This window comes from Triplophysa dalaica, chromosome 12 (assembly GCF_015846415.1).
Source record: "Triplophysa dalaica isolate WHDGS20190420 chromosome 12, ASM1584641v1, whole genome shotgun sequence".
In the NCBI taxonomy this organism is placed as follows: Eukaryota; Metazoa; Chordata; class Actinopteri; order Cypriniformes; family Nemacheilidae; genus Triplophysa; species Triplophysa dalaica.
Window position 1 is genome coordinate 15,615,170 of NC_079553.1, and position 22,862 is coordinate 15,638,031.

Genomic DNA, 22,862 nt, shown 5'->3' on the forward strand with positions numbered 1-22,862 from the left:
GGCTTTTCTTCCGCGGGGGCGGCGAAGCTCCGCCGGTTTCCGTGTCGGAGGTGGAGGAAGCGGAGGCCAGAGTTTCCTCGCCGGCGATGTCAGAGTCGAGACGCCCTTCAGGCTCGATTTCAGCTTGTTTTCGGACGCTACGGACTCGCTCGCTCACTGCTCTTGTTATTGTTTGTCAGAGAACAGCTGCAAGTCCATTACGGACGTCTGTGCGTGATGACGTCAACCAGAAGCGCCGCAACAACCTTGAACTCGCTGCAATTGGTGACGCCATGAAGCCACAGTAAAGAAAATACTCTAATAAGCTGAGTTTGGAATAATCGTTTGGAATAATCGTTTTATTGTACACCAAAATAAGTCCTTGTTCTATGAAAACTGGTTAAGTATAATATTATTTACAGGAGAAAATAAGAAAAAAACAAAAAAGGTAAAACACAGCGCATTGCATGGTGTTTATATAACAAGCAAGATCATTCTAGTAAATAATATCTAATAAATGCAGTCTCCCGGTGGTTTATTTAGCATATTATGCATTACGCTTGGCTGAAAAGATGTGGCTTCAATCTAGACAAAAATTTGGAGAGTGTTGCTGACCCTCGAATAGTATCGGGAAGGCTATTCCAGTGTTTATAGGTGCTACATACGAGAAAGCTCTACCCACTTTGGTGGATCCAAATCGGGTCAGATGTCATTATGGGTTGAAAGTTTTTGACGCAGAGCTGAAAGAAATAAGACTGCACGTTTCCCTTCTTTCTGAACGATAAAAAGCTTAATTTTAGGTTAATGAATGATATATCCTTCTTAAGAATTTCTTAGGTCAAAATTTGATATCGGGAAAAATGTTGTCAATTGTGGGGGAATGGCATTGAAATCACTGAGCACATTTTTATGGAATGTAACTACTCCAAATTATACTGGACTTCATGTAATCCTTTGGCTAAACAAAATTAGGTTTGGTGTTCTTAAGAAAGATTGTACACAACATTATCTGGTTAATAACCCATCCTCCCTTTCCTCATTTTATAAATGATTTTAAAACCAAGCTTTTTCACTGGAGAGATTAGGAAGTGATAAGGCTCTTACATTGGCTAATTGTTTCGGTGAGATAAGTGCCTTGTAACAATCTACATCCCCCTTTGTTGGTATGTGTATTATATATTTATTATTTTATTTTTCTTAGTTTCACTTTTTTATTTAATATATATATATATATATATATATATTTAAGCAGAATACTTTCAAGTTGATATTTGTTCTGTCCGCATGTTAAAGTGCTGTAAATTTATATGATTTGTCAATTCTGTTTATTTGATGCCTAATTTGTTTATACATTTGTTTCGATTAAATAAAAGAATACTCTGATTAGCTGAGTAAATGTATCATAAAGATGAGGAAAGTGCTTTAATTTCAACAATTAATTTAAAATGATCATATAATATATCATTCCCAATTCAATAAATGTATACTTTTGACAAAATTCTATGCTTAATGCTATTTACATTGTAGATACTTTAAACATCTGTGACCTTCTTTACAAACTATTTTTTTACATCTTAATATATCATTGCCTTAATTTTCCTGTTATTATCTACCCCAACTATTTCCTTTTAATCTATTTACATGACAGCCACTTCTGGTTACTAACACACATTGTATTTGCAATACTATTAAAAGCATGTTGTCTACAAAACTATAGTAGTTTTGATAGTATGGTATACCTGAGATGATTTTACTTTAAGAATAAATAAATAAATAAATACAAACTTTAAAAGATTCTTGATCTTTTGTGACAAACTAAATGTAACAAATTTCCTTTTATTTTGGGTGAAGGGACATTCACCCAAAAATGAAAATTCTGTCATCATTTACTCACCTTTGAGTTCTTCCAAAATCCAAATGTGTATACATTTCTTTGTTCTGATGAACGCAGGGAACGATATTTGGAAGAATGCTTATAACCAAACAGATATCGACCCCCATATATATTTTTTTTGTTTTTAATTTTTCAAATAATTTTTCAAAATTAGGATATTTTGAAAAATGTAGGAGAGCAAACAGTTCTTGGGCGCTTTAGACTACCGTTGTATTTTTCCTACTATATGCTAGTAAATGCTCGAGATCTGTGGTGATTACAGAATTACAGTGTGGCGATAATGAAAAAACCCTGGAACTAACTTCGTATGCATGAATTGAAAAATATATATATTTGCTCTGATGGCATTTGAGGATTTCTCACACATATTTTCACTTACAACTTTTTATTTTCCTTTTAGTGAACATCTGAAAAGGTGAAAGTGCATTGGATGATGCACGTGTGCCCCCTGTACTGGTTGATGTGCAACTACACCATCAAAACATCATACAAATAAATGTATTTTTGATTGCTTTTCACTGTAGTGACCTCTCTGCATGAAAGGTTAGGGATCATGTAGAGGAAAAGACGTTTTCCTTTTTGATGAATAAAAAGTTTTTTGATAACTAGATGAAATACACAAAGAGGTGAAAATAATCAAACAGAAACCAATTAAGGTAACATATCATTCAAAGTGCCATTTTATTTAATATCTAAGGATAATTCAAAAATATCAAATTTTAGCAAAACCCTGCATCAAACCACAGAGACCGGCCACAATGTCCTGCTCTCATAAACCATTTTTACCCATGAAAGTCAAAATCAAACGCTATTTCTGCTTGCACATACAGAACATCCCTGACATTTAGAATAAATAAACTGTTTGGCCAAACACACAGATCCATCCTGAAGTCCATTCTCATTATACAATATTCTTTATCTAGAACTTTTACAATCATAATATAAAAATATGACTTGTTGGGAGAGAAGGTTTTTTGCAAAATTGTACTGAAGATAAGAATGCTTTTAAAGAATGAACTATTGCACATCTAATATTCCAGGAAAGACACCATTAGGAATCTTTTCTGATCTAAGAATCCTCCATTACTGCAATACTGCCTATGAATGTAGTGCAGAGATATTTCAGACACGCATGATGAACCCGTTCACAGTGAGACTCATAAATCCATGCTGCACATCTCCTCAGAGTACCACAAACTGATGCATAAAGTGGCTTCTATTTGGCACATGAGTAACACTTTTACTAAAATAACATGCAGTGGGGTCCAAAAGTCTGAAACCAAAAGTGAAAACGCTTCTCTGCATTTTTCTGGGAATCCGTAGGTATGACTGGCGAAACATCCAAAGAACTTCACATGTGCTTTAATGGAAACAAGCAAACTGGACCTTGCGATATTATTTTATAATCATTACAATATGAATTTAATATTTAGTAATAATAATTTTACTTGCAAATTCTGAAATATTAATTCTTTATTTTACATCATCCTTGTTTAAATCCTTATAATTTAATACCTTATCTCCAGATTGTCAATTTGGTCTCAGACGTTTGCATTCCACTGTATGTTCATTATAAACAGACATAAAAATAAAAAGTGACTAAGGTGACAAAACTTACAAATACACAAAAAACACATACTCATGCTTGCTGTATACACACACGCAAACTTGTGAAAAAGGCAGTCGTCTACACAGGCATTCAGAGATTTCAAACAACATTCAGATATAATTGGGACCAAAAGGATAATCTGCAATTCTTAAATAATAAAGGATTTTGTAAATAAAAGAAGAGTTTAGTCGTTCAATGGTTCATTTTGAGCAGCTCACTGTAAAATATAAAGCGAAGTTAATCGTGTTTACTCGCTTTTCTTTGTGTAGTTTAAAATAACAAAAACTCCCTTCAGCAACCTATTCAATTTGTGTTTCCTTTTACTCATTCTTGTTAGTCAATGCTTCATAACATTATATAATATATTATTTATCTTGTGTGAACAGAAAGGCTTTCTCGTTTCACATCGAAAATTTCTTTCCTTAGTCTAATAAATACACAAAACACAAAGTACTTATAACAGGAGTACAGCGGAGGAGGTATGATGTGGAGTGTGCGAGAGAAACTGGAGTTTCTTGTAAGACAGTGTGTGTGTGTGCGCGTGTTGGTCAAGAGCTGTCCACCACTTGGTGCGGCAGGGTGACGAAGGAGCCGTTAATGAAGGAGCCTTGTTTTTCTCGCCCCTTTAGGAAATAGGTGAGCAGCTCTCCTTTCCCTTTCACAAATATGGGCCCCCTTCTCACAAAGCGGAAGCCATAGTCCTTCAAGATGTAGTAGCAGTCCTCCACCACCTGGGGGAAGCAGAATTTGTTACCAAGGAGACTATAGTTTTATAAGATGCATTGGCCCTGTCCCAAATGCTGCAGTTACCTGGATGTTTCCCATCACCCCTGTAGACTCCATGCGACTGGCGACATTCACAGTGTTTCCCCAGATGTCAAAATGAGGTTTACGGGCCCCAATAACTCCAGCCAAAACGGCTCCTTTATTCAACCCTTTCGAAAAAAATTACAAAGAGTAAAGTACACGATAGCAAACGGTATGCAGCATGTTTACCGTAAACATTCAGCAGGACACCACACCAGTGCACTGACCGATGCGTAGCATGAAGTTATTGAAGGACTGGTAGTTGATGTTCATCAGCGTCACCTTCATGGCCAGAGCGAAATCAGCCAGATCTGCCAAGTGCTGCCAACGTTCCCTGTCTGAAATCTCTTCTTTCTGTTGGCCAGGACAAAACCACCATCAACACCGATACCAACACTTAATGAATAGGAGTTCAAGAATGCAAAATGCTACTTCCTCCTTTACCTTCACACAAGCATAACCGTTGGTGTTGTTGTCTGAAGTGACTCCTGATGCTGCCATGTACGTGCTGCCAATAGTCTTAATCTTGGTTATACAGCGAAACTGCGGCTCATCTAAAAGCTGAAATAGAATCAAGAAAACTATTTTGGCATAAGAAATTAATTATCCATCAAATTATTCCAACTGTAAAAAAACTGCTAAAAAACTGTCCACGGTTAATTTATTGTTTGTGGAGTGTACCTTTCCATGTGATGTTAACTTGCTTGTAACAAAAAGCAAATGCTCACGTTGGCCATCTTGCCATCTCCCATTAAAAATAATCCATATAAATCCATTTGTTTTTGGGATGGAATGGTAAAATCTGAAATTTCTTACACTATCAAAGTCGGAAATGATTTCATTGAGGAACCTCAGACACTCAATCCCCCCGTTGTTGATGCTTTCCTCAGTGTAGAAATCAGAGAAGTTTGGTATGGATGCGAACATGACTCCAATCTCATCATAGGACTGGCTGTAGAGCTCCTAGAACATTCACATGGCAAATGAAAGCAAAACAGTGCTAAAGTTGGACAGTGTTGATATTTTTGGAAGCTGAGGCTGACAGATGGGAGTTACTCACCTCATCTCTTTTCTTGGAGCCCAGGAAGTGTCTAGCAACATGCTCCGGAAGCATATTTGTGACCAGAGCCTCGTTCCAACGTCTCATCTCGTACACCTTCTCCTTCTGCTCGTGCACTTCAATCTTCCACAGGAACAGCGTGCGTGCGAGCTTCTCGACCTGAATCAGATGAATAGAGCGAAACGTGAAACTGTTCTGACAGCAGAAAAAATGCATATATGGATTTATATCGAAATCTAAAATGTGGTTCCTTATGCAGAAGCACTGATTTAAAAATAGAGACTCTTACGTGTCGGGAGAAGTAGTAGAAGCTAACCATCATGATGAAGATCATCACACTCATGGTGTATTTGGAGGGCACAAGATAAATCCTGTGAAAAAATTAACCTTATTCAAATCACTGATCTCATGATCTTTGATCATTGAGACGATCACTTTAAAATTGTAAATACAACTAAACAACAGATGTCATTGTCTTTAGCAGGGGTTCTCGAAGTTTACATTTAAAGGTCAGAATCAGAATTCTTGTCAACGTCAAAGGTCCAGGTTTACAATTTTTATTACAAAACTTTTAAAAAACATTTAAAACAACTTAAAATACATGTAAAAAAACAAATCAACTCTATGTGAAGATTTTCTTTTTGAAAAACATATATTTTCTAAATCATGTTTTTATTGTGATTGTTAGTAGTATTTCATTTGTTATGAAATTGTTATGGTACTCTCTACCAACTGAAAACAATTCAAATGAGACGCATCTAACAGCAATAAAAGCTTTTCAAGTGATCGGTCCCCTACAGTGATTTGTGCTCATGGCGTGCCTGTTTGTGTGTTTGCTTGGAACTTGGTTGGGTCCGGGACGAATTCCCTCCTGGTCCAAATCCGGACTTTAGAAAGGGCTAGTCTCTAGAGAGAGTATCTAAAATAATATTTTTAATTTTTTAATGCTGACTGCCTCTGCCAAATACATCTGTTGAAGTTGGTCTGACAACGCCTCCTAGATGTTTTGTGTCCTAAGCCTCAGCATACACTGATAATAATAGAAATGTACTGATAATGTGTATTTACAGTGTATTCACAGTGTGATAAATGCAAGTGACCCACCTGTACTCTTTAAAACGAGACAGATCGTATGCATCAAAGATGTCCCTCCAGCTGTAGATGTTGACCACACCTGTAGCTACTGTGATCAGTAGCATGAGGGTCAGTTTGACCATGTGGCTGACCTGCACCAACATGGTGGTTGCGATGAGGGCCAGAACTGCGATGTAACTGTAGTATTTAGGATTCTCCAGACAGTCCCTGGGTACTGGTGTGACTGGAGTGACCTCGGTCACATCACTAGAGGGGGGCCGACAACTTAACTACAGAAAAAGATATCTTGAATGAATTAATCATGAATTAATGAATCAATAGTATTAATTAAAGTATTTGAATATGACTCGTTTTCTAAAGCAAAACGATATGATTGTTGAATTAATATTTGATCTTATTTGTCACCCTGGACGACTATCCAGTTTTAAGGGGCAATTTTTTGAAATTGAGATTTTTACATCATCTGCAAGGTGAAGAAATAAGCTTTCTAGTGTTATATGGTTTGTTAGGATAGGACACTTTCTGGCGGAGCAACAACTGTTGACAAAGCTGGAATCTGAGGGTTCTAAAAAAGCAAAATATTGAGAAAATTGCCTTTGAAGTTGTTAATCTGAGGCACTGTAGCAGGCCATCCACTCACAAAAATTAAGTTTTTATCCATTTACGGTAGGAAATTTATAAAATATCTTCATAGAACATCATCTTTACTTAATATCCTAATCATTTTTGGCAAAAAGAAAAATCTGTAATTTTTCCCCTCACAATGTATTTTTGGCGATTAGTAAAAATGTTCCTGTGTGATTTAAGACTGGTTTTGTTGTCCAGGGTCACATTTAGAGAAAATAGCACATAAGAGCCCTGAATTAAAATATGGTAGCACTTAACTTATTTTTACTTTGCATCTCATTCAAATTTTGAGACACGCAAGAACCAATGAGATTTGAAGTTATCGGTGTGTCACCATACTTGAGAGTCCTTTAAATAATTTTATAGATTTTGTCATTTTTGCTTAAATTTACTCAAATCAGTGGCCATTTAGTATTTTGAGACTTAATGACAATATAAGTGCAACTTTGAGGACTATTTTTTGTAAATGGACTGAGTTATTTAGCAACTTCTGCATTAATAGCTTCATACCATATCTACTATGTCTGCCATTGTGACTATGAAGATGGCTGCCATGGCCCAACTGTTGCGGGCCCAGCGTGTGTGATCAATCCAAGTGGAAAACGACACCAATCTCTTTGGAAAAACCTAATAAAAAAACAAAACACAAATGCTACATAAATGAAATTTTAGTCAAAAAAAAAAGAAAAGAAATACAACAATTAACCTTGCATCTACATGGCCTGATAAAAGGTGATGAGTAAAGTCAATTGATGAGCCAGCAATCTAATCACACTGTGAATGTGTTTACTTGGACCCCAAGGGGACTGAATGTACAGTGTTTGTGGAAACAATAGATTTCATTTGCAGCCCTACCAACGTGATCCGTAATGCAACACCATTGATAAATTCTCAGATTAATCATATGAAATCATGTGCCCGTATTTAATCCTTGATGAATGTGTGTGCCTTTCCCTTTCTGAATCTCATTATCTCCGGGTCGTTTTATCTGTGTGTGTATATGTGTGGGGTGGTGAATCAATACCAGTAGATAACTTTATGAGTCGATCTGGAATGTGATGAGATTACATCAAATGTATCAGTGCACGTTCTAAAAATAACTGAGAGGGCATGAGCCTTAAAACAAGATTTCACGAATTTGGATTGTTACATAAAAAGTCAACATTATTGCATTAGATATGTAAACAATCAGATTTCAGCTTGGACTATGACCCCAGCAGAAACCTGTGATTGGTTAAGAGAAGTGGCTCACCCGTGGAAAAATTGCTGCCAGTGAACAGACAGTGAGAATAAGAAGCAAGACTTCCCCCACGACCAGAGTCACATAGTTTGCAACCAGCCTTTACGGAGAAAAACACAACGAAATTGAAATTCCACTTACTATCGACATTCTGATCCCTAACTGCATCAGGTATATAGTGCTGAGTATTGTATGAATATGGCACATCTATAATAAGCTGAACTGAGGAAGAATGTCAATCTACTGTAATGAGTTATCACACCAAAGCCATCATACACTGTTAGAAACGTTTATCTTCAGCCCATAAATATTTTTTTCTGGTACTTTAAAGCATTAAAAGGCTTATAAGGGTTTAATACATCATGATGGTGAGTATATAATAACATGGTCTCACCCAGAAGTAACGAATTTTCACTGGGTGAACTATACTTTAAATAATAAAGTCAGAGACATAGGCACATTTTAAATTACAACAGGAGATCTTTATATCTCCCAACAGATGCTGTTAATAGACTAGGACTGGCCTCCACTGACCTGTGGATTTTAAAATAAAAGCTCAGGTTAGATCAAGTGTGTCTGCCCAGTGACAAGTGAATAGTACCAGGGGTCCACGAGTGCTTCCATGACCGCAGTGAAGAGCAGCACCACACACGAGCAGCTGAACGCCGCACCACTCTGTTTCTCCTTCTCTACAGAGAATCGCGTCTCCAGCTCTGGGTCCGTGAAACGCAAGGACAGACGATTGGTGTACTTGCCTTTAAGCCTGCAGTGCATGGAAACACACACAAGCAAGTCCTGTTCAAGTTTACCCAAAAATTACAACTTTGTCATCATTCAAACCATTCAAACAATATGAGACGTTGGATGGAACGTTTGAGCAATAAAGATATTTTAAAATTTCATTTAACTCCTCAAGTCTTTTCAAAAGGCTGTGTGTCGGGAACCATAGGCAAAACCCCATTTGAGCTCTTGCACAGCATATCTATATAAAGTCAACTATACAAAAAGAGCAGAACAGTACATTAATTAATGGGGTATATACATATGGGTTGATAACGTACTTCCGCAAAAACTCAGCAAGGCTGTTAAATCCGGCGCCATTGGGAACAATGGCGTTTCGCTTCAGGATGCAAATAGGATTACGATCAACAACTAAGTCTAATTATTCAAACACTTGGCCATATGTCGACAATCAAAGAGGAGAAGCACTTCAGGCTATCGGTTTCAGGTTACATCTACAAATATGAAAAATAGCTAAGTGAGCTTTTGTTCTTACTAGAGGCATGATCGCAGAGGCACTTAACATTGCTAATTTTAATGTTAAACACATTGTAGTCAATTGGTGAAAAAGTAGAAGTACGTCTTCGTCCAGGTTGCATATACCACATTTAATACTGGGGTTACATCACTGTTTTAAAAAACCCTGTAAAACTCAACAGAAACCATCACAGAAATTCGAATAGCTTCCATTAAAATACCATTATGAACCATTTACTTTCCATCACATACCAGTAGACGCCATTATAGTTTCCATTAAAACAAATACGATTCCCATTATAACCATTAAATCCATTACATTCCCATTGTGTTTTGGGCCAGGTTCTATATTTTTTTTCAGCAGGGTTAAATAAATTATAATGTTTTAATGTGATTTTAATTGGTATTAATGAAACATAAATGATTCTACTGGTATGTGATGGATTATATTGGTGGGATGTTAAATCATTGTGGAATAATGGCAAAACACACTACAAAAAGTTATTTTGTAATGGTTTTAATGCAAAAAGCTAATGGTTCACAATGGTATTTTTTATATGTTTTTTTCAGCAGGGAAGACACCCAAGCAGATCCCTTTGAGATGAATTCAACTACCAAAAGCTCTCCAGGCATTCTGTGGGTAGACCATTTTTGGTCCACTTTTTTATTGTATCGAAAATTGCCTTCTAGACATTATTTTGGGTAAACTATTACTTTAAGTGAAAAACTATTACCACCTGAATTTCATAACTTACGCTTGTACTGTCTCTCTTTCCAGAAGCGCTTCATTGAGGAGTTTATTGAGCTCCTGTTCATTCTCCTGGGCATCTATCACCCTTTCAGCCAGATCACGCAGACGCAAGCGACGCCGGGGGTTAGGAAACGAGGGGTTCACCACCTTATGGCAAACACACATACATTCACATAGCTTAGTGTAACTGACTCGACAACTTTAGGGCATTGGTTCTCAAACAAGGGACCGTGGCCCCCTTGGGGGAACCAAGATGGATCCAAGGTGGCCACAGATTTTGTGGTATTATATGAAATATAGGCCCGGTTTCACAGACACTGTTTAGCTTACCTTAGTTTAATTAAGATATTTATGTTGCTTTTATTTAAATGCCTTTTGTAATGTAAGAATACATTACTGGTGAGCATCTTGAGACAAAACAATGGCACGGATGTATTTTAAGATATTTCTGGGTAAGTTATATTCAGTTAAGACAAGTCACACATGACAGTTAGTCTGAGACTAGCCCTAAGCCTCGTCTGTGAAACCGGAACATAGAAATTTATCATAAATTTTATGCAATTACACATTAGAAGTATTGATGTTTCAGCATTGTATAAAAGAGTTTGTTTTTGGTTTCGTGAAAATTCTAAGTTTAAGATTCTACGTTTTATTTGGGGGGCTGCAAAGCGAGGCACTCTACACAAAGGGGGCCTTACAACGAAAACGTTTGAGAACCACTGCTTTAGGGTATATGCTTGTAAAAGGAGTGATATGGAAAGTTGTTCCTTACAAAATATGAATTTTTTAGGGGTCCGTGTGCTGGAACACTTAATGTGTCTGTTTATTAAGTTTTGCACTATAAGGGGTTCGATCATTACAGAATCACAGAGACCTCAAACATGTCAGGATGGTTCCCAAACTTGAACCATTACTCAGGCACCAAGACACAGATCTGTCAGACCCTAGATGGCTCTAATAAGTTTTTACCCATAACTCAGAATCTTAATAAATTAATTCACTTCTGTCTATTACTTTCTTTAGATTTTCTATTACCTTTATTCCAAAATCCTCCTGTACTGAAATGTCATAAGGTCAACAATAACAAAATATTTTAAAACTCTTTTAACTTTAAATAAGTCCATAGTCCTGTCTCATGTGCAAGTTCATGGTTTCAATACCCGTGTGTCCAGTTCCTCTGGGTCCTCTGGTGTGGTACATGCCGTGTGGGCGCTCCCATTACACTCCGTAGTGTTGATCAGTAGTGGAGAATTACCATTAGATGACGTCACCGAAAGCTTCTGAAAGGGAAACATTGGAGACAGAGTGAGAAAGGGGCTGAAAAAGACAGACGATAGCAACAACAACATGAAAAGACACTCACTACTCCATTGATGCCATTCTTGCCCACAGGTCCCTTGGGAACCACCACCAAGTAGGTCTCAATGCCCCTCTCCTTAAGGTACTCGCAGCGGTCTCCACCGTTCCCTGGCTCCACATCAAACTCTCCATGCAGACACTCGAGGGTATTCTGGGAGATGTGAACTCGTCTACCAGACACAAATGGCAATTACAGCTTTTTTGAAGTAGTCAGTTTTGACAGACTTTGTTAAGCCGAGCATAGACTTTTTTAAATTATTTTATTACAATACACATTATTTATATTAAAATTTACTAATCAGATTTGTAATCTGCAATCTGCACTTGCTAACCACAAAAATATGTAGCTTGCACTTGTGAAGCCATTACCCTGGAATTCCTCCAGCCTCCATCTTATTGGCCACTGTGACGTCAGTTGACCACACGTCGTATTGCCAGCGCTTCTGGCCGAGCACGCCGCCCAACACTGTCCCAGAATGAACGCCGACACGCATGTCGACATCCGTCTGCGTCTTCTCTCGTACGTATCTAAAATCCAGACTAATGTGTCAAACCTCGAAGTATTCAAGCAGACCCATACATGAGCTAATTACAAATGACATCCGTCAAGAACTGTTTCTAACTTCCTTAAAAGTTGTTGTGGCAGTTCATTAATTGCTTAAAAAAATTATAATTACAATTAGCAACACTTACGAAATCGCCTCAACCATAGCCAAGCCCATCATTATAGAGCAGGCCGCATGGTCGTCACGGTAATCTGGAAGGCCACAAATACAGTAATAGCAGTCGCCAAGGATCTTAATCCTCAATTGGTGGTATTTCTAAAGAAAGAAGAAATCAAAACACTTTTTAGTTAGCAAAAGTAATAAAATGGCCTCTAGCCAATAGAACAAGTAAGGTGTGCTAGAAGTTATAAACACAAAATAAGATTTAAAACTCTCTAAATGTGAGAAAAGCATGCACACACTATAGTTACTCACAGCAGCTAGCTTGTCGAAGCGGGCAAACAATTCGTTGAGCAACTTCACCAATTCCTGTGCACTACAGGATGAGGAGAGTTGTGTGAAGCCCACAATGTCTGCGAACAAAATACTGTGACAGAAATACAACAAAAACTCTTTAGAAATCAAATACAAATGAAACTTTCAACAGATTTAAAATGGGCTTTGAAAACAGGTTGACATGATCATTCTGTAAAAGAAACAACAAGATTTAAGATGTCATACAACAAAATCGAAGTTGTCATATACTCTTCTGAAGATTTGTAATACAAATTACAAAAAACTAAAGGGAGTTTGTTACTCTTTTAAATAGTAATAGGACACAAACGTGTTCAAACATAATCGTCAAGCATTTCACTTTGATCTTCTGTTGTTTATTTCCTGAAGTTACCTGACGTTCTCGTGCCGATACATGTACATGGTGTTGAACTGCTGCATCTCTTTCTGACTGGCTTCTTTCTTCATGTCTTGAAGCATCTCATCTGCGATGTGCTTGGGCAGGATGGACAGCAGAAGACGCTCCTGTACACAAAGGAAAAATGTATGTTTGTAACAATTTTTTATATGCAGATCTTATAATGTGATACAACATGTAATTAACAACATTTTTAAAGCCAGTTCTGGTTCAATGTTTTGGCTTCATTTAACACATTTTTGCAGAGGATTCTCAAAATTTTCTATAATGGAATCAAAGCGAAATAGCGAAAAGTTGGTTTCAGCGGCAACAACATAAACAAAATGATGTGTCCCAAACCTATAGACCTCCGCAAACAATCAATAGCTGCTTAGAATTTTTAATCAAATATGATATAATTAATATAAATTCAAATATTGATTAAATATCAAATAAATTGTTATATTACTGTTATTTATTGACCGATAACCAAACACAAACTGGAAGTTAACTTTGGGCCAGGCGCATACGTCTGATGAAACAGTCTATAAATTATTTGGGCCAGTCCCCCATATACATTTTCCTATATAAACTTTCCTGGTGATTTTAAAGGATCCCATGATACACTTATCTTTTTCATGTTGTTTATTAGAGGACAAAACAAAGGACTCGTCTCTTTTTTCTATTTTTGCTGAAATTATTCTCATTCTACAGAGTGGATACTGTACATATTTGCCATGAGTTGGTCTGTTTCCCCTAAAAAAACGTTTGAAGTTTAAACCTTTTCTTTAGTTAATAATAAGTAATTGAGTAAGCATAGCCACGGGAAGGTAATATATTAAATTTTATTAATGTCTCTAATCACTAATATCCATTGAAAACATAATAACGTTACTGTTTTCGTTTTAATAATGTTACTGTTACAATGACAACAAAATTGTCTCATGACGTTACGTACACAGCATTAGTGAAGGTCAAGTGTCACGAGTAGTCTTGTTTAAATGGCGCAAAAATGAATTTCAGACTTTATTTAACTACACATTAATGTCCTCACGCAGGACTTCATCAGCGTCAAACTAGAAAGAAAGGCCACTTTCAGAGTTTTGCATGCAGGCCAGCAGTAATTTAAGACAGTTATTTCTTTATTTGAGATTGTGCCTAGGTCTACGGGCAGAGTGTGTAACGTTACGGGTTGATTTCTATGTGCTATCGGCGTGCAGCATGCAGTTGTGTTGATTCGCGTGACTGGTTTGCCCATGGTTTATTTTAGGTTGATGTTTGAGGGGTTAAGCTGCCACCACTCAACTAGCTTCGTACAACAGATTGTGCTTTGGCCATAGGAATACATATGACGTGAGTTTATGTGTGTTTTTTTATGCTGTATCCTATAATCACACTGGCATCCTTCTTTATTCTCGACAGCAACTAACTTTTGCCTCCGTTATTTATTAACATTTAACATAAGTGGCTCCCCCATGGCACAGTCACAATTTCTGCCCTGGCAAAAAAAAAACAGCTTCCCCTGCTAAAAATATGTTCCATAAAAACATTGCTGGAAACTTTCTACTCCTCTTACAACGATTTGTAACAATAATCTTATAATAATCATTTACAAATAGAGCTATCAAGCAGTAATTAACAGGTAATGTAAAAAGTTATTTGATTATAGAGCTTTGAAAAAAGAGATATGTTTTTAATAAGGTTTTCTTTTAATTAATGTCAGCCTTTTTTGTATAAAAAAAAAAACTGCACATAAACTGTGTGGGAATAGCTCCATGAACACATGGAAATTTAATGGACGAATATGTTCCTTTGTGACATTAACCGGTAACCGATATGCCAGATGGCACCCTGATAACACCTCCACTCATAAGAGGGGATTTTAGAGACAAACATATTTCTGAAACAGTAACCTATCACCTGTGTTACTTGCGGTGTTATGCAACTCATCTGTCGCTAAATCATCCAGTCAGTACAGGTCCAAAACCCGTCGCACTCCAGACTGAAAACATTAACATGATATGACTCTGACACGACAAGCAGGACAACACGAGCCCTTTAGAGAGCAACACCCACACACTCTCTCTTTCTGTCTCCTTTTCTCTCTCTCGCTTCCTCAACACTCCCACACACACTCACGCATGAGGAGAAGAGGGTGCTGACAACATATCAGTTCGGTACATTCACCCAAGAGTGTGACAATAAAGAGAAGATAAAGGTTGGAAAGGATCACGAGGAGCGAGTCGCTAGTGTGATTACAGCTGACATCGTCTCAGGAGACTGGTCTCCATGGTAACCTGCTGTAACCGGATGCTCCTTGATTGGCTGGCAGACCCCGTCTCCCGGCAGCCCCTGCTCCTCCATTAGTATTCTGGGAGTTTCTCCTCACATGGCCTTATATGCCTATTTTGCACTCTTTTACATATGCACACACAACTATATTCTTCCTATCTTCTGATTACTAGTGCTTGCTCAAACCCTGAGGAAGACCTGATTGCTTATTCTATACACACACAAGGCAAACATAACACATGCTGACGCTGTGTTATTATCTAGCTACAAACGCTTTCTAATGTAAAGCAACATCACGTGATCTTAGCCTATTAGATCATATTGACGGTTAAAGTACAGCTACATCAGAAGAGTTTGGTTCCGAAATAAGAAAAAGTGTAAACAATGTGACATTCATTCCTTGCAGTGTGAATCTGTTTCTTCATCCAGTGGACAAGTCTTCAGGAAACATTTTTAAAAACAGTCACTGCAATCAACTGCATTCTATATCATGCAAAGAGTAGAGTCTAAAAGCTAGAGTGTTCTAGAATGGACATGTCAGATCACTTGAACAAACAGAGAAATGTTTTGAAAGCACCACAGAGTTTGAAAGAATTACAGTGTTTAAACTATTTAGGACGTCAATGGCTTACTTCTAGTCGCCACTGCATAAAACTAGGACCAAAAGTATATTAACATCCAACATTGATTCCCTTCATCTTTGGCATTACAGACAACATATTTTGCATTTCAGGATGTGCAATATCTTGTGTGAAACAAAGTTTAGAAATGTATATAAGGAAAACAGGATAGGGCTCATCTGACACAGGTCATGTTAACAGACTGCGAAGCACAAAAGTCCACCTGATCTTGTGTTTCTCTGGATGTTTCGCTCACCTGCTGCTGACTCTGCTCCTCCAGGTTCAGCTTTACCTCCAGGGACTGTCGGGTCTCTAAAAAGGCTTTACGGTGTTTGCGGTCGGCCATGTAGTAGGACATGACGCCCACTGTGATGACACATGAGTATATCACAATGTTGGCCAGCAACTGCAAAGAAGTAAAGCACAATTATGATATGATATTTATGTTCTCACAAGGCAAAGGCATATCGATATACTTTTATTTCAAAAACAGTATTGTTAAAGTAATAAGAAACAAAACCCCAGAAGTAAAACAGGCTTTTATTACATTTATTACATTATTTATACATTTCTATTCCATAGAATGAGACCCGGACATCTTCTTGGAAAGATTTGTAAGAAACACTATTAAGAGTAAAATGTTGTTCCTATGAGCGACTGACGTCCAGGTTCTTGCTTTGCAGTGTGTTGTAATAAATTTCTTTGTGTGAATCTCATGAAAACAATTGCAGGTGACATTTCACTTGAAATTCAAAGGAAAAATATCATATTTTTTTGAGTAAAAAGAAAATGAAGCCTGTTTTATAAAAGATTAAGATTTTTTCGAAGTGTGACTTTATGTCATTCAGGCACAAACAAACAGTGTTTTTAACCATTTTACAGTAACCAAACACTGTTATACATGCCTATTAAAGACCTTGTAAGATTTCATTAAAACTGCAAGATACAAGAATTACATTACATTTAAATCAGGCAGACTCTGATTTAAATGTGACATCTCAAAGTGACATTTAGTAAACTACAATGCAAAAAAATTGTTATTTGGTTATTTGTTATTTGGTATTCTCGGTGTTGTTTTTATTGATCTGTTGCCTCCCTAAAAAATAAAAATCACATAAATATTTGAAGACTTGTGACTTTACAGGAAATGTTTTAACGTTTATTCTTAAAGATAATGAGAGTGCGCATTTATCCAATGAATGTTAGAAAAACAAACTGAATTTAACAGCTATGAAAATGTAAAAATTTGTTTAATTGCTCTCAGGCTTCAAATGTACAAAATAAAGGACTAATGTACTAATAACAGTAAGGTTCTTACTTTTCAACATCAATTGGACTGTGATATGAACCCGGAGAATCTCTTCTCAAAGCAATGAAAAGATCCAAACGTTGTACGGTACTACACATCATAGTGTTTTTCTAAGTTTATTCTGTTATTTAGTAGAAGCTAACCAAATAGACTATCTGAAGCTACGTCACACCGTGTTGAACGTTGCGCCATCTTGGGAGGATGGCTGCTAGTGCGTTCAATGCAGTGTTTTGTTTTTTCATGTTTAATTAGGAAATATTACTATGGTGTGTAAAAAACTGCAAAAGCATTACGCAGATTCGTTCAGGAAAAGCCCATGGTCCTTTCACTTTCGATCGCTCCATATATAAAACAAAACAAGTAACGGTACATTTCAAAACAATAATAGCAGTGGAGTATGGTCCTCTCAAGATGGCGGCGCAACTGCCACATGGAACATAGGGCGTGACGTTAGCTTCACATTCTCTATAAAAACGATGCTAAAATTGAAGAGACATTTGGAAACCAAATACTCTAATTAGGCAATATAACCCTAATAAGTATATTTATTCAAGTCTTTTTATTACAAGCAAAAATGTTATGCCCATAATTTTGGATATTGTATGGCAGATTATGATTAAAACAATGAATGTCCATGTTTGATCAATGTTTTAATTTTGAAACTCTTTTTTGATTTTGTACGGTTCTGTAGGTGTTTGGTCACCAAATGAAGAACAGTAGAGCAAATGTAAAACCAGTTGTGAACCACTGCTTATATGATAGGGTTGGGTGCTAAAACATGGTAACCGAATGAAAACGCAGATTTTGGTGCCATTTAAATGCTGACTGAGCCGTCGATTGAGCCATTTGCAATCATTCGCGTGAACGAGTCGGAAACCTTTGATAATACAAATTCAAAACATTTTAGATAATGGTCGGGAGTGATCTTTGATCCGCACGGATCGCGCGCCCCACTGATTGGAACCAAAGGGCAAACACTCCGGTCTCTCTCGTGAAACCATCACGGAAGTGACTAAAACAGAAGTTCACAGACTGGCCGCTAGAGGCTGGCTCCAAAACAGATCAGAATCTCATTGAGCTCAATGTTGAAATGGCAAACTTTACTGCACAAAAACATGTTTACAGCCTGGTACAAGAAAACTATTTTCGTCTATATAGGTAATTTTGCCCTTCGTGACAACTGGGGGTGAGGGGGTGATTTTTTTTATTTCTCATCCGTTTAGATTATATAAAGCCTTAAAATTCTGCATAATTAAGGCCGTGACAGGTGTCCATTTAGCTTTCACATGCAAATAATTTTTTGTGTAGTTTAATTTACCTCAAGAGTAAGCTGTAAACCGCTGTAAACGTTTAAATGTAAACCTCCAATGCGTCGAGCTGGCGGCCGTGGTTTGTTTCAGCAACCAGGCTCGTCAGCTCTACCCACGCCCTGCCTCTTTGCCCATTTTTCGATTATCCGGGAGTGACGCGCGATGCCAAGATGGCGACGACCGGCTCCGCCTACTTTAAACTTAATTTTTAATCTTCACAAACCTATGGGTGACGTCAAGGACACTTCATCCATATTTTTTTACAGTCTATGATCTACAGTTTTAGTGCGGGCTCTCTCTCCCTCCATCCATCGCTGCGAGTTCAGCAATTATTAAAAATGACTAGAGGTCCCCAGGTAATACTGATGTCATGCGAATTGTAATCAGGGCATATCAAGCGATCTCTAACAAAGCAATAGTGACGCATAGTACAAAAATGTTTTACTCACATAAGATTGCTGCGCCATTCCTATCGGATCCAATTGAAGGCAGAGCACTGGTTTTTCATTTTAAACTCTCCACAAATTCAGTGTCGACCTGTGCCTTGTTCATGAAGGAATCCTTGAAGAAATTAAACGAACAAACGTTCCATGTTTTTCCAACATGAGCTGGAAAATATCGGAATCCGAAGGAAGCTTATGCAGCGACAGTATTCTTCCACAACCAGGGATGGCGCAATATTTAGCTATCTTTAGCGGCATGTTTGTTTATTGCTTGCCCGCTCTATCTGGTTCAGCGCCACTGGTTCTGTCATGCGCGAACCAGTGGGTGGGGCTAGAGAAGTAGTCGTTGATATTTTTCTATGAAGGTGGTGTTCAACCTATCAGTGTCGTCATAGATAGGTGCAATCCAGAACCTAGCGTTCGCTGGGCATGGTGTCAAAAACAGACGTAATCTCAGTAACAAGGGCGTTTTCAGTTCTGACATTTACATGATGTTCGCGTGAATAAGATTCGCTCTTATATTACAAAAGCTCGGGTTGAAATTGTGATTTTAATTCATGCCTCCTTTACCAGTAACGCATTTGACAAGAAAGACGAGTGCAACACTGCAGTGAAAGTGCTTAAACCTTATAGCATCTGTCAGTCTGATCTCTGGAAATCAGTCTGTCAAGCTTTTTACTCTGTTTGCATGTTTAGGCATATCCTTTTACTTTTTCATTATATGTACTGTCTGTTTTAAAACAATACACATTTAATTCACCCTAGAAGGCTCACTGTAAATAGACTTAATCTGTTATCTGTTAACGCATTTTCTGACCATATTTATTACAACTAGGATGAGCATTTAGTTGTAGCTGGAGGGTAAACAAGGTTAACAATTCAATGTTATTGTCCATGCTCATTTCACATTCACTTAAAACTTTAATTGTGAAACTGTTTTTAATTACTTAATAAATGTTTTTTTTTTATTTAATATATGGTTCTTTAATGTCATCCACCAGTGTTTTGTTAAAAGGATCGATCTAGCAACCGTTTAAGCACCGGTACTGTTTGAGAAGTATAGATTTGGCACAGGTATAAAAAAAAAAACTATACCCAACCCTATTATATGAGCCAAACCATCATGTGCCTTGAGATTCTCAGCTTCTTTGAAAGACCCATCTTTATTCTTCTTAACTCCAGTCGCCATTTATCTCACCTGTCTTCCGAGAGCCGCCCCCTGAATGTCCTCCTGCTGCTGCTGGGCGATGGTGACACCCAACACCAGGGTGTGGACCCCACAGGAAACGGCTGTGATGAGCACTATAGGAGTTAGCCGGAGCGGCAACGTCAAAAAGAAGGAGAAGCTAAAAAAGGCCTGCCAGCCTACAGTGTCGCTGGGCTGGTGGAAGCGGGCAAAGTTCAGTCCTAGGTAACAGAAAATCTGGGCTGCTATGAGAACCCAGAGGGCATAGGGCACCAGGCGACGTGACACGCGGTCAGGGAGCAGGCCGTACCGGCACAACAAGTAAAGTACCACGTCTGCGGCCAGTCCCACCGATGCCACGACCACAGATGCCAGTTTATCACTGGTATAAACCACGGCGCACATCACAATGACATAGCAGTCAAAAAGGGCCGCAAAAACCACCAACACCAGCAGGGTCTCATGCCGTTGGCGGCGGAAATAGGTCTGGTAGAGGTTCTCCAGAGAGTCAGGAGCAAAGGTCAGCCGCATGAACCGCGGCAAACACAGGCAGCAGCCGGAACTGCGCACAGTCACCTCATGGGTTCGTCCCACGGCTTGACCAGGGTCAGAGGGCAGGGTGACAGAACAGTCCGCCGAATATTCAGCAGAATACTCCGGCTCCGAAAAGGCCCGGTTCCGAGGCATTGTCGAGGTCTGAATGTAATACGTACTGAACAAGGATTTTTTTTGCTGGGTTTTGTCCACTTTAACGCAACATATGTTTAAAAAACATTCTGCTTGTTTGCTTGAATGTCTTTAAAATGTGTCCAAAAATGTCTGAACCTGAGATGTACGCTGGTCAGTTCTAAAGTCGCAACGTGATTGTCATGCACCGCATGTTTAGACATTGAAGCAGATCTTGTTTGCATGTTCTCTGTATTGTACGGCATGGGCATCTGCCAGCACCTCTTGGTCTTCTATGGATGCTTTGGCACTCGGGATGCGGTTCTCAAGCAATTGACACCAGTTTTATGTCTTTGTCTTAACAAGTTGCCAAATGTTAATAATATCAAAGGGTAAAGAAGCCGTTTATGAATTCATCTGCCTCTGTTTTTCCAGTCTAGGATCCAGTCTGGTTGTCCACCAGAGCTCAGTCTGGGTTTCCATGGTGAATCCTTGCATGGATGAAGAGCATCAGGCATCAGGAAGGAAGCAATGCGTCCACCGAACGAGATTTTCCTGCCCAGATCGACATGACACGCTGTGATAAATGAAATAAAAGCCCTTAGGCGGGTTAAATGGAGAAATTAGGCGTGATCGTGATCGGAGGCCTGATACGGTCTGTTATCGTGCATCTCTTTTCCTGTAACGTAGGCTATACATTATCTGTGCATGCAGGAATCAGATAGGAAATACATGTTGCGCTCTCTAGCCGTACGAAATTTGGCAATTCACCGCTGCTATCCTCTGTTATTGTTAAAAACGGTACACATCTAGACGGTTTATTGTGTTTAATGTTTTAACAAGACTCGCGAAAAAAGATCCAGGTAAAGGTTAAGTGATGAAAATTTGTAAATCTCCCCAGGCTGTCCGTGTCAGGCTTCATCATACTGTATCCAAAACATATCCGTTTAACGTGTCCGTATAACATATAACAGATCCGTTAGCGGTCCTTTACAGATGTGACAAAGACAAATCTCAGATGCGGAGGAGAAATCACCCATAAAGCGAGTAAAAATCCATAGTGCGGTTTAGTCGAAGGCTTTGCCCACCACAAGTCTTCAAGAATCACGCGTGAATGAAAGCGGGATACTGAAACAACATTCCGTTTGCTGACTGTTTTGACAAGGTTTCGCAGTACACAACCCTTCACTTTCATTGAGTGTGTGTGTGTACAGAGATTCGGTCGTCCTTACTTTACTGCGATGTCCGGTTCGCGAATCATTCCTGTGATCGGCTTTTATTAATGATTCATTTGAATCGATTCCCCTTTCGATTGACTGCAAGGGAGAACTTGAGTGCAACTTAAAGGTGGGTGACAGGTTGGATTTATGGACAGTGCCAAAAGTGCCTCTACCCGTGTAGAGTTACCATTTTGAATGAACTGAAAATATGTATTTACATACACACATTGCGCTTGATCGATGACTCGAAAAGCAATAATTCAGTTTCTGAATCAATTCATTGAAACGAACCGTCCGAGCGAGCGAGCCGATTGAACTGAATTAGACCTCTTAACTATTAAAAGCGAAAACGACCAATACTACTATGTCATTAAAATGAATTTGTTCAATCCGTGGTTTCTCAAACGTTCAGTCAAGCAAATAAATTAATAATAATTATATTACTCTTCATGGGAATCCACTTATAAATAACCGCCCCCTTTTTCATGGGGGAGCAAGGGACTACTTATTGACAGCAAAACATATGCAGTCCATCTTTTTGTAAATTAGGCTAAGCTTATACTTTGTGCTGTTTCAGTTTATTCTTAAAATGGGCATTATTATCAGACTAAAGCTTTATCTAAATCTACACCAGATACCTAAATTGTAAGTGTTATTTAAATATGTGAGATTTAAAAATGCATTAAAGCAAGTTCGTCACATGTTGAGGCAGGGGTGATATTCTTTCAATGTTTCCATGTACA

At 38.2% G+C, this 22,862-nt stretch overlaps 1 protein-coding gene across 1 annotated transcript; it reads right to left on the reverse strand.

Annotated features, from left to right (window-relative positions):
- Positions 1–2,541: 2,541 nt before the first annotated feature.
- On the reverse strand, positions 2,542–22,108 carry adcy3a (adenylate cyclase 3a). The gene is made up of 20 exons (XM_056762662.1): positions 20,246–22,108; positions 16,242–16,391; positions 13,071–13,201; positions 12,659–12,770; positions 12,372–12,499; positions 12,048–12,206; positions 11,683–11,848; positions 11,480–11,599; positions 10,324–10,466; positions 8,913–9,074; positions 8,324–8,411; positions 7,582–7,698; positions 6,454–6,713; positions 5,639–5,720; positions 5,350–5,508; positions 5,106–5,252; positions 4,734–4,850; positions 4,517–4,643; positions 4,293–4,417; positions 2,542–4,213 (listed from the first exon to the last, which is right to left on the reverse strand). The coding sequence occupies exons 1-20, from the start codon at positions 20,918–20,920 to the stop codon at positions 4,031–4,033; spliced, it is 3,351 nt and encodes a 1,116-aa protein (XP_056618640.1). The 5' UTR covers positions 20,921–22,108; the 3' UTR covers positions 2,542–4,030.
- Positions 22,109–22,862: the final 754 nt, after the last annotated feature.

What these genes read in the sequence shown, in the direction of transcription:
- adcy3a (XM_056762662.1), bottom strand. Translation starts at nt 20,920, where the DNA reads ATGCCTCGGAACCGGGCCTTTTCGGAGCCGGAGTATTCTGCTGAATAT. An exon ending in GAAAGAGAGACAGTACAAGC is followed by an intron (nt 9,075 to 10,323) that starts GTAAGTTATGAA and finishes CATGCACTGCAG; the next exon opens with GCTTAAAGGCAAGTACACCA. An exon ending in TGGCAGACATAGTAGATATG is followed by an intron (nt 6,714 to 7,581) that starts GTATGAAGCTAT and finishes CTTTTTCTGTAG; the next exon opens with TTAAGTTGTCGGCCCCCCTC.